At 60.6% G+C, this 12,829-nt stretch overlaps 1 protein-coding gene across 1 annotated transcript in view; it reads left to right on the top strand.

The window, feature by feature from the left end:
• The window catches only part of SLC10A7 (solute carrier family 10 member 7), a 34,359-nt gene extending 22,300 nt beyond the window's left edge, over positions 1 to 12,059 (top strand). The window contains exons 8-12 of the mRNA XM_078864874.1: positions 1,264 to 1,429; positions 2,146 to 2,197; positions 2,949 to 3,022; positions 6,449 to 6,594; positions 11,556 to 12,059. Coding sequence (XP_078721000.1) covers positions 1,264 to 1,429; positions 2,146 to 2,197; positions 2,949 to 3,022; positions 6,449 to 6,594; positions 11,556 to 11,591 — 474 coding nt within the window. The 3' untranslated portion in view covers positions 11,592 to 12,059. The remainder of the gene's footprint in view (positions 1 to 1,263; positions 1,430 to 2,145; positions 2,198 to 2,948; positions 3,023 to 6,448; positions 6,595 to 11,555) is intronic.
• The last annotated feature ends 770 nt before the right edge of the window (positions 12,060 to 12,829 follow it).

Below are 12,829 nucleotides of genomic sequence, written 5' to 3'. Positions count from 1 at the left end.
ATGCATGCGGAATAATCCATAGCGCGGGGCGTTTAATACCCTGTGGTATTCCTCCTCCTCTGCGCCGCCGTATTGTCAAAAACAGCGAGACGTTCAAAGGGCCGCGGTGCCCAAAGCCTGATGAATTTTTCAGCGCGGACTCGGCGAGCCGGGCGTGTATCCATGACGCGCGTGCGCTCACCGAGGAGCCGCGCAACTGTTCCGTCTCTTTAAAGTGGCGGGCGCGGGCGCTCTCGTTACGCGCGGGCCGTGCCGCCGAGGCTGCGGAGAGAGAAGGGGCCTTGTTGTCTCCTTATCAGGGCCGCATATTCATACATAATAATAAGCACCTTCGAACCCGATTAATATTTTATCAGCGCGGCGGCGCTGTTAGTTTCTGCACGGCCGGTTATCGTGTGATTATTCATTTTCCCACTGCAACGCTGATGGTTGCCCTGAATATTTAATGTCCGAGGCAAGGAGCCGGCTCTCAAATAAGACTTTAACATTTCATGATTATTGTCAGTAAAGCCTGCTCTGCCCGGTTCAAAAAGCGCAGCCAGTGGAGTATATTCTAATGAAAGCACATTTGGATAAAATATTGATGTCTGGCAGAGAAGTTGTGCGTTTCAAGCCGCCGTCAGGATATTGCAGCGTGTTTAATTGATTCCGTGGAATATTTTTTTGGGCGCCGGGTAGAGCGCGTTTGAAGTGCGCGAGGATGAACCCGCTAATAAAACAGAATTTGGCGCGGTCTTCTCGGTGATCTTGCCGGGGCCGCCCACGGCTGTCACGGACAATTTTGGGGAATCGTCCGATGAACCCGGGCTGGTCGCGCCGCGCCACAAACACCGCGCCGACGCTCGCCAGGCGCTGGCTCCCACGCTCCACTCGCTCACAAAACTTCATCCCACAGACGGGAAAAACTGTTGTCGGAAAAGTTCAGCCGTGAGAATTCAGTTTGTCCTTCTGCATGCCGTACCCGCGCAATCCCCCACCCCCTGCTCACCGCTCGCTCACCCTAACCTCACCACTTACTCACCCATTACTCTGTCCCCTGACCAATCACTCGCCCATCTCCCTCTCGCATTGCGCCGCACAGGGACAGCTGCAGCTGGGGGGGGGGGGTGCCCTTTTGAGTGTGTTGGAACGAGACGCGTCATGCGGCGGCTCTCTCTCGCGACGCGTTCTGTGAGGCGGGGGGGGGGGGGCGGCTCCATCGTCAACAACGACAATTCTTTCTCACTCGCTCCCCTGCCGTGTACCTCGCTCCCCCCCCCCCAGGTGGTGCGTAGCCGCGTGCGTGAGTGGATGGAGCGGCGGCAGCCTCCGTTTGGCGCCGTGAGCAGCGTGGTGCTGCTGGCGATCATCTACAGCACGTTCTGCGACACGTTCGCCCGGCCAGACACGGCGCTCGAGCCTGCCAGCCTGCTCGCCGTCGTCACGCTGGGTCAGTCCGCGAGACTCGCCGCCCACCCACTCACTAGCTGCCTGCTACCCTGTACATCCACTCACCCACTCGCCCACTCGGCCACTCGCCCACTCGGCCACTCGCCCACTCGCCCAGTCGCCCACTCGCCAACTCACCCACTTACCCCTCGCCCACTCGCCCACTTGGCCACTCGCCCGCTCACCCACTCACCCACTTACCCGCTCACCCACTTACCCGCTCATTCACTACACACTCGCCCACACACTCACTACCTACTCACACACTCACTGCACTTGCCCTCATACTGCTCACTCATTACCCACTCGCTCAGTGGGAGCTCACCATGGTGTGAGTGACAGTGTGTGCGCGCGTGTGTGTGTATGCGTGTGTGCGCGTGCGCGTGCGTGTGTGTGGTTTAGCCATAGTGCGGTTAGCGCGCTGCGCTATGAACATGGCGAGCCGAGTTCGATTCCCGCTCACGGCCAACACCAGTAACAATTATCTGAACCGGTCCTGGGCCTCCCCTAGGCACGATGCGTCAACATGGGGAGACAAAGGCGGCGGGGCATGGTGCTGGGCACCCACCCCCTCCCTCGTGTGCCGTTCCTGCCTTCAAAGTTGCCCGTGAACAGCACTTGCCCCAAAAGTTTGCTATGGCTGTATGGGGTGTCTTTGTCTTTGTGTGCGAGCGTCGCTGTTGCGCTTTTGTGACCCTCGTCCCGTCTCTCCTGCAGTCCTCCTCATCCAGCTCAGCTTCATGTTGCTCACCTTCATGATCTCCACCAGGTGTGTCCACCCCTTCCCGTCACACACACACACACACAGATCTCACGTGTAGCCTTCGAAAGACTGAGGGCAAGCGCTGTTAGCGAGCACCTCTGAAGTCGTGCCACCACCACGTACCAGACACGCCACACCACACGCGCCACGTGTCACATAAGTACATGGACCACACCGCACGCCACGTGTCACTCACACGCACGCCACACGCACCGCACACACACACGCACACCACACGCGCCGCACACGCATCACACCACGCCACAGCGTGTGCCGTCACACGCGACTTGTGAACGAACCACGTCAACCCACTTCCCATGATTTGTGTTTCCCCATCTCCCAGACCCCGGGGCTAGGGCGCGGTGTGGCCCAGGTGTGGCGTGGTTCGGTGTGGTACGACTTGGCGCGGTATGGTGAGGCACGGTGTCGTGGTCTGCGTGACGTGATGTGACGTGACGCGCGGTGTGGCAGGACACGGGAGTGCTGTGTCTTGGCCTAGCAATGCATGGCTTGGCTTGATGCAAGTCAGCTTGGTGCGGTGCGGTGTGGTGTGGCATGCTGGACAATGTGGAGGCGGGTGGCATGGAGTGGGGTGGTGCACCCTGGTGCGCGGCTACCCAACCGCGGACCGTGACCCCCACGGAGACCGTGATGGGCGGGGCCACGTTGACTCCTCCCCTTCCCCTCCACTACCCCCCCCCTCCCGACTACACTCCTCCCCCCCACCTCTAACCCTCGCCCCCCCCCCCCCCCACAGGGACGGTTCGAGCTTCACTCCGGCCGACACGGTCGCCATCGTCTTCTGCTCGACCCACAAGTCGCTGACGCTCGGTACCTAGGGGTGGGGGGGGGAGATGCTGGGGCCCGGGGCACACCCAGACACACCCAGACACACCCAGACACACCCAGACACACGCAGACACACGCAGACACACGCAGACACACGCAGACACACCCAGACACACCCAGACACACGCAGACACACGCAGACACACCCAGACACACCCAGACACACGCAGACACACGCAGACACACGCAGACACACGCAGACACACCCAGACACACGCAGACACACGCAGACACACCCAGACACACGCAGACACACGCAGACACACCCCGACACACGCAGACACACCCCGACACACGCAGACACACGCAGACACACGCAGACACACGCAGACACACCCAGACACACCCAGACACACGCAGACACACGCAGACACACCCCGACACACGCAGACACACCCAGACACACGCAGACACACCCAGACACACGCAGACACACGCAGACACACGCAGACACACGCAGACACACGCAGACACACCCAGACACACGCAGACACACGCAGACACACGCAGACACACCCAGACACACCCAGACACACCCAGACACACGCAGACACACCCAGACACACGCAGACACACCCAGACACACCCAGACACACGCAGACACACCCAGACACACGCAGACACACGCAGACACACGCAGACACACGCAGACACACCCAGACACACCCAGACACACGCAGACACACGCAGACACACCCAGACACACGCAGACACACGCAGACACACCCCGACACACGCAGACACACCCCGACACACGCAGACACACCCAGACACACGCAGACACACCCAGACACACGCAGACACACCCAGACACACGCAGACACACCCAGACACACGCAGACACACGCAGACACACGCAGACACACCCAGACACACCCAGACACACCCAGACACACGCAGACACACGCAGACACACGCAGACACACACACGCAGACACACGCAGACACACGCAGACACACGCAGACACACCCAGACACACGCAGACACACCCAGACACACGCAGACACACCCAGACACACCCAGACACACGCAGACACACCCAGACACACGCAGACACACCCAGACACACGCAGACACACCCAGACACACGCAGACACACCCAGACACACGCAGACACACGCAGACACACCCAGACACACCCAGACACACGCAGACACACCCAGACACACGCAGACACACGCAGACACACGCAGACACACGCAGACACACCCAGACACACGCAGACACACGCAGACACACGCAGACACACGCAGACACACCCAGACACACGCAGACACACCCAGACACACCCAGACACACCCAGACACACCCAGACACACGCAGACACACGCAGACACACCCAGACACACGCAGACACACCCAGACACACGCAGACACACCCAGACACACGCAGACACACCCAGACACACGCAGACACACGCAGACACACCCAGACACACGCAGACACACGCAGACACACCCCGACACACGCAGACACACCCCGACACACGCAGACACACCCAGACACACGCAGACACACCCAGACACACCCAGACACACCCAGACACACGCAGACACACGCAGACACACCCCGACACACGCAGACACACCCAGACACACGCAGACACACGCAGACACACGCAGACACACGCAGACACACACACACGCAGACACACGCAGACACACGCAGACACACCCAGACACACGCAGACACACCCAGACACACGCAGACACACGCAGACACACCCAGACACACGCAGACACACCCAGACACACGCAGACACACCCAGACACACGCAGACACACGCAGACACACGCAGACACACCCAGACACACGCAGACACACGCAGACACACGCAGACACACCCAGACACACGCAGACACACGCAGACACACGCAGACACACGCAGACACACCCAGACACACGCAGACACACGCAGACACACCCAGACACACCCAGACACACCCAGACACACGCAGACACACGCAGACACACCCAGACACACCCAGACACACCCAGACACACGCAGACACACGCAGACACACCCAGACACACGCAGACACACGCAGACACACGCAGACACACCCAGACACACGCAGACACACCCAGACACACGCAGACACACGCAGGCACGCGCAGGCACGCGCAGGCACGCGCAGGCACGCACAGACACACGCAGACACACCCAGACACACGCAGGCACGCGCAGACACACGCAGACACACGCAGACACACGCAGACACACCCAGACACACGCAGACACACCCAGACACACGCAGACAGTCGCCGTTCCCCACTAGGTGGTGGTGACGTCACCACGGCGCTTGTGCCAGGCTGCGTGCACCTTGAGGCCACTTGAATTGTGGAAGGCTCGCTGGCAAGGAGGTCACGGAACAGACCCAGGTGCCGCGGGTTGACCGACTGAAATGACTGGCAGATGCACCAAATGTGCCGGATTATCCCAGTAGCCACACATGTAGCTACGGGCCCCGCACTTCAAGGGCCCCGCTCTAAATGCTTTCAAGCTATAAATTCCGATTCGGTGATTCTGCACTTGCTCTATTACTATAGTACTATACTGCCTTTTATGAACGACTGGATTTGTCGTATTATCTGGCTGTATAGCGATTGAAAAACAATGACTTTACTGTGCAAGTTGAAAAGTGTGTTTAATATTAATTTGTTATTTATTTATTTAGGGCCCCTTTATAACATTTGCTACAGGCCCCGCACTAGCCTCAACCGGCACTGCCCCGCAATACCAACTCGCCGTGTTTAATCCACCGGCGTGACCCCGCGAGCGTGACCCCACGTGAGCGTGACCCCGGAAGCGTGACCCCGGGAGTGTGACCCCGCGTGAGCGTGACCCCGAGCGAGCGTGACCCCGGGAGCGTGACCCCGCGCGAGCGTGACCCCGCGCGAGCGTGACCCCGCGCGAGCGTGACCCCGCGCGAGCGTGACCCCGCGCGAGCGTGACCCCGCGCGAGCGTGACCCCGCGCGAGCGTGACCCCGCGCGAGCGTGACCCCGCGCGAGCGTGACCTCGAGCGAGCGTGACCCCGAGCGAGCGTGACCCCGCGCGAGCGTGACCCCGCGCGAGCGTGACCCCGCGCGAGCGTGACCCCGCGCGAGCGTGACCCCGCGCGAGCGTGACCCCGCGCGAGCGTGACCCCGCGCGAGCGTGACCCCGCGCGAGCGTGACCCCGCGCGAGCGTGACCCCGCGCGAGCGTGACCCCGCGCGAGCGTGACCCCGCGCGAGCGTGACCCCGCGCGAGCGTGACCCCGCGCGAGCATGACCCCGCGCGAGCGTGACCCCGCGCGAGCGTGACCCCGCGCGAGCGTGACCCCGCGCGAGCGTGACCCCGCGCGAGCGTGACCCCGCGCGAGCGTGACCGAGCGTGCGCGTGCCCCCGTGCGTTGCCCCCAGGTGTGCCCATGCTGAAGATCGTGTTTGCGGGGATGCCGCAGCTTTCGCTGCTCACCGTGCCGCTGCTCGTCTACCACCCGACGCAGATCCTGCTGGGCGGCCTGCTCGTTGGCACCCTGCGCCCCTGGATGCTGTCACGGCAGCGGGTACGTGGGGTCGGGGGTCGGTACTGGGGGGCCGTGTGGGGTTCAGCAGAGGATGACTCGGCTTGTTGACCCCCAGGGTGGTAGGGTGTGGGGGCGGATGAGGCTGGGGAGCGGTAGCGTAGCACGGCCAACACCGGTGACGATTATCTGAACTGGTCCTGGGTCTCCCCTAGGTCCACTCAGCCTCAGATTAGTACCTGGTGTGGTGTGTAAACATCGCCACCGGGGTAATGCTGGCCACCCATCCCCTCCTCGTGTGCCGTGCCGAACTTCATAGGTGCTCGCTAACAGCACTTGCCTGAACAGTGGTCAGGCTGTCACACTCACTCACACACACAGACTCCCACACTCGCTCACACACACACAGACTCTCACGCTCGCTCACACACACACAGACTCTCACACTCGCTCACACACACACAGAAACGCACACTCACTCACACACACACAGACACTCACACTCGCTCACACACACACAGACACTCACACACTCGCTCACACACACAGACACTCACACACTCGCTCACACACACACAGACTCCCACACTCGCTTACACACACACGGACACGCACACTCGCTCACACACACACGGACACGCACACTCGCTCACACACACACAGACTCTCACACTCGCTCACACACACACACAGACACTCACACTCGCTCGCACACACACAGACTCTCACACTCGCTCACACACACACAGACTCTCACACTCGCTCACACACACATAGACTCCCACACTCGCTCACACACATACAGACACTCACACTCGCTCACACACACACACAGACACTCACACTCGCTCACACACACACAGAAACTCACACTCGCTCACACACACACACTCGCTCACACCCACACATACACTCACTCACACACACACAGACACTCACACTCGCTCACACCCACACAGACACTCACACTCGCTCACACACACACAGACACTCACACACTCGCTCACACACACACAGACTCCCACACTCGCTTACACACACACAGACTCTCACACTCGCTCACACAGACACTCTCACACTCGCACACATACACACATACAGACCCTCACACTCGCTCACACACACACACGGACCCTCACACTCTCACACACACAGACACTCGCTCACACCCACACAGACACTCACACTCGCTCACACACACACGGACCCTCACACTCGCTCCGCTCGCCCACGGCGGAGGAAACGGAATGGCCCTCCAGACGGGGTGGCAGCGTGAGAGCGTCTCCCGCGCGGAGCCTCGTCCCTCGCCGGTGAGCGCGGGCGGCGTTGCCCCCCGGCGCCCGATACAAATCAAGTTTCCCCGCACTCACTCTCACTCTCTCACTCACTCTCTCGCGAGCGCCGGGCGGGGGGCGGGGGGTGGGGGTAGGTGGGCGTGGGAGGGTCACGAGCACTAACGCACGGGGCCCCCCCCCCCACCGCCTTTGGCCGCGCTCCAGCCCCCCCCCCATGCATTAATGATGACGCCGGCAAATATATTAACGGCGTCTCGGCTAATTTGACATTCCGTTTGGAGTGCCCCGCGTCGGCGCGCGAGCACACGCGCTGACCGGTGTTAAACGAGGGAGGCGGGGGCACGGCGGCACCCGCGCCTCCCCTGTAGGGGGCAGGCTGCCCTCTCTCCCTCCCGCCTAGGGGTAGCTGCCCCTCCTGCCCCTCTTCCTTCGACTCGCTCGGGGCGGCCACCGGCTCCGCCGCGGACAGACGCGGGAACGCCGGCGTGGCGATCGCACGTCCCGCTCTCTGCAGTGGGGGTCGCTTTGCGGTCCCTTTTCGGCTCGTCGGCCGACGGAATTCGTCGGCCGTCGTTTACGTTGGAAACCCGTCGCGGGTTTGGGCTCCCCGCGCTCGTCGGCGCGCCGGGGCCGGTTGCGCTGTCGCCAGCTTTTCGAGGGGTTCAGGTCGGTTCCGTGCGACCAGGTGGGGACTCGCGAGAGAGACCGCGAGTGTCACTTGCGAGAGCGACCTGTTGTCACAGAGATGAGTGAAAGCAAAACAAATAATTACATTTGACAGCGGCGAAGCAAATCGAAATCGGAAACGAGAACAAGCCGCCACTTGAGATACCAAAGATATTGTCAAAGTGTGACCGACATTGGCGATAGCTGCGTGTACGGCGCAAAAGAAGTTCACACATACGCGCACGATAGCTTGTGCAATAGCTGTGAACGCGCACACGCTACTGCATATGCGCACACGCACGATTGTGTGTGTGCGTGGGGAGCGGTAGTGTAGATTTTAGTGCACTGCGCCATGAACCTTACGAATATCTGACCAGTCAAAGGCCACCCCTAAGTTGCATCAGGCTCAAATGAGAAACTAGTACGATGTGTAAACATCGCCACTAGGGAGACAAAGGCAGCCAGGCGTGGTGCTGGCCACCCACCCCCTCGTGTGCCGTGCCGGCCTTCATAGGCGCTCGCTAACGGCACTTACCCTAACAGTGTTAAGTCTATACGGGTGACCTTTGGTGTCTCTGTGTGTGCTGCGGTGGATGCGTGCATGCGAGTGTATGCATGGTGTATGCGAGCGTGTGGTTGATGTGCGTGTGTGCGCGTCCCCCCCCCACCCCTCTCTTTATCGCACGCGCGCCGCCGGACAGAAGAAAGTTTACTTTCCGCGCATCCCATGGGCGCGACCCGGGGAGCGTGCGTGGGACGGAGCGAGACCCCCCCCCCCCCCCCTTGGGGAAATCCGGAAACCCACTTTAGACGACAGAAATCTCCAGGCCGCGAAGGAGCCGCGTGTTTGGCCGGGACTCGGGGCTGTGTTTGTAGAAGCGCGATGTATAATTCAGACGTTTTCATTTGCTCCGCGTCGCGGCCGCGGTCTCCGCGTCTGGTCGCATCTCATCACTCGCCATTCACGACTAATGCCTCGCGAGGCCTGAATCTTTTATGGACGCCACCAAATTCCCACGGCTGAGCAGGGAGGAGGAGGATGAGGAGGAGGCAGACCGAGTGCGCACGCGCTCCCTGTCTGGTCCCCCCTTACCGCTTCCCGCGCGGAAAGGAATCCCAGATGCAGAAAAGGGGTCGGCGGGGGAATTCTAATCACGAATCCAAGAGAGGGGGGGGGGTCACCTTGGGGCAGGGGTGAGGGGGGCGGCTTTGATAACAGCGCGCGCTGCGGCCTCCGCAAAATCTCGGGATGGTGACGTGGGTCAGGTGGTCTTGGGTTTGGTAGTGAGGTCATGGGGGGGGGGGCGGGGGGGGGGGGGGAGCGCCACGGTGGCGAGATGTTGACGACCTCGCCCGGTATGCAGCAAGTTCGTGGGTTCGATCCCAACCCTGACGCCTTCTATTGTGTGGACTTTGCGTGTTCTCCCCGTGGTCGCGTGGATTTTTCTCCGGTTCCTCAGGTTTTATCCATCCACATTTCGAGTATTTGGCTGCTGTACATTTCCACGCGAGAATCCACTTGGTTGAGCTATCATTCGTGGCCCTGGTCGCTTCCGAAAAAGAGTTACATAGCTCAGTGGGCCTTACATGGTCCGGCAACAACAAACAAGTTTACTGTAATGTGAATGGTGGTGGGGGTCGTGGCTTCGGTCGTGGAGATCGCATCTCAGATACGGAGGACACACACGAGTGTCACTGTCGTGTTGGTGTTGCGTTTTTTTTTACGAAACTGTGTCCTCCACTTTCCGTTCATCACCATGAGAGTGCGTACGATGCCTCCTCGCTCGTTAGCATAACGAGGCACTTTCCTGCGTACACAACGAGCAGCACACGCGGCCCTCTGGGACGATGTGCAGTGGGACGACTCCACACTCACCACTCAACCCACACCACACTCGTCACCGCACACTCACCAACCACTCGCGCGACACTCCCAATCACCACCTCGCACCCTTCGCCCCGCACTCAACACTCACCATTCACACCACACCGCTCACCAACCACTCACCCTACACCACTAACCACTCGCCCTACACCACTAACCACTCGCCCTTTACACTCCTCACCACACACTCACCCGATACAACACTCGCCACTCGCCCTTTACACTCCTCACCACACTCGCCACGTGCACGCTCGCCACTCGCCCTCTTCCTGCGCGCAATCTACCCCCTTCAACTCACGCGCCACGCACTCTCCACGCGCCTCCTCACCCCACACTCGCCCGCACTCCTCACCGCTCCTCACCCCGCAGCTGCCGCCGCCGCTGCCCCGGGGCCGTGCGGCTGCGCTAGCGTCTCGTAGCCCGAGGCGACCGCGTGCCTCCGCTTTGTGATTGTAATGAGCGCGGCGGCGGCGGTGACGACGGCGGCCGCCGCTGCCGCCGTCGTCGCAACGGTCGTCTCGACGAGCATCAAAGGCGGAGCCGTGTTTGTGTGTTTGTATGTTGGTATGTTGGTATGTTGTGTTTGTCTCGGGTGAAGTTTCACGCCGGGAACACAGAATCGCGCGCATCAATATGCAGCAGCCGCGCGGCGGTGCTGCGTGCCGGCTGTGGGTTGTTCTTCACGATGGATCCTCTGATCACAGTCATTAAGAACCTTCATGATGGTGGGCAGGCCTGGGAAAAAGCCACGCGGCCGGGAGACGGAGCCATTTCCTATTCACCTTGGGGGTGTGCGTGACAGGGATGTCCTCTGGCCCATTTAACTTCACAGGCGCTCCGCAGGGAGAACCTCCACAAACAGTCGCTGTTGTGGGTTTATTATTTACGATGCTTGTTCACGCGGGAAGCCCCACTGAGTCTCATGAATCTTCTTCAGGAGGATCCTGTCAAGTTTAACCCTGTCAAGTTTAACCAGGCTGGATTAGTGCGAGGAGCTCGCAGATCTTTGAAAGATCTGGACACGGTCCCATTGGGTGAGCTCCTCCGGCAGGCGAGGCCACGTTGTGCGCGTGCCCAGCATTTGCTGCCAACAGTCTGAATTGTCGACAGAGGTCGTCGTTCTCATGAGTGACCACCGTGTCTGCATCTTCCCGCAGGGCCAGTCTCTGCGGCTACCCAGGCTGCTCCCGTGACGGTGCCACGGAGGCTCCGGTAGTGCCAGGCCGCGTTTTGGCCTGCGCCCGTTGCCATCTCCGCTTGCCGGTGGCGCTAACACACGAGAGGGACTCATGGGCGCCGCCACCGCGGCTCCTCCCGTCCTCCAATGTGACTTTGGCACCAGCTCCGCTCTCCTGCTGAGCGGGTGGCACGGAGTTTGGGGGCAGGGCCCGGTGACCAGGGCCGCGTGACCCACGCCTCACAAACACTGCTCGCACGTGGGGGTGAGAGCAAGCCCGTTGGGGTGGTGAAGGTGCGGACTTTTGGTGGTGTTGGTGGTCTGGGTTTCGCAGCTGTACCTTGGCCGTTATGGGTGTTATTTGAAGGGTGTTTTACCCGTGGTCGTTATGCGGGGAGGTGGATGACTCGGAGACGAGAATGTGATTAAACCGACACGGAGAGAGGTTTCCTTGACCCTGAGAGTCACTCATTACCAGGGTCTTGTCATCCGGGGTGGGCCGGGAAGGGAATCGATACGTGGTTATAGCGTTTTTTTGTTGGAGTGGTTTAGCCTTCAGAGACATTTCATCCCAAAAATCACTCCCCCACCCCACCACCACACCCCCCCAACTTTACCACCACTGGCATCACTCCCCCCAACTGCACCACTCACATCACTTCCCAACCACTCCCATCACTCCAAATCCATGGCTCCCCTCAACTGCACCACCACTCACACCCATCACTTCCCTGACTGCACCACAGCGGCGCTGCTCCAAGACGCGTCTCCCTTTACCACCCTGAGAGCCGTAAATGTGGTAATGGGGGTGACGTCCGCTGCCCTGCGCTTGCGAGGGGGGCCCTGGCGACCCCGCAAATCAGGTTACCGTGGGGTAACCGCTTTACTCCCGGGCGCGACAACTGACACCACTCACACCCTGCCGGTGTGTTGCACATACAGAAGACCGTATAGCCTTAGCAGACTTGGGGCAAGTGCTGTTAGCAAGCACCAAGGCCGGAGGAAGAGTTGGGTGGTCAGCACCACACCCGGCTGCCGTATACTCGTGGTAAATTCGGACAAACTCGGGTTTGTTTCGCAGTCCACCAACGACAACACCCACCCACTTTGTCTTAGCACAAATATCCCGTCTTCACCATTACAGACTGAAGCAAATGCTTTTAGCGAGCACCTTAAAGGCCAGCATGGCACACGAGGTGGTGGGTGGCCAGCCTTTTGCCTCCCCAATGGCAATGTTTACACACCGCACCAGGT

This window comes from Lampetra fluviatilis, chromosome 19, assembly GCF_964198595.1.
Source record: "Lampetra fluviatilis chromosome 19, kcLamFluv1.1, whole genome shotgun sequence".
NCBI classification, from domain to species: Eukaryota; Metazoa; Chordata; class Hyperoartia; order Petromyzontiformes; family Petromyzontidae; genus Lampetra; species Lampetra fluviatilis.
Note: the sequence above shows the minus strand (reverse complement) of the source record. Positions and strands in the feature narration are given on the sequence as shown.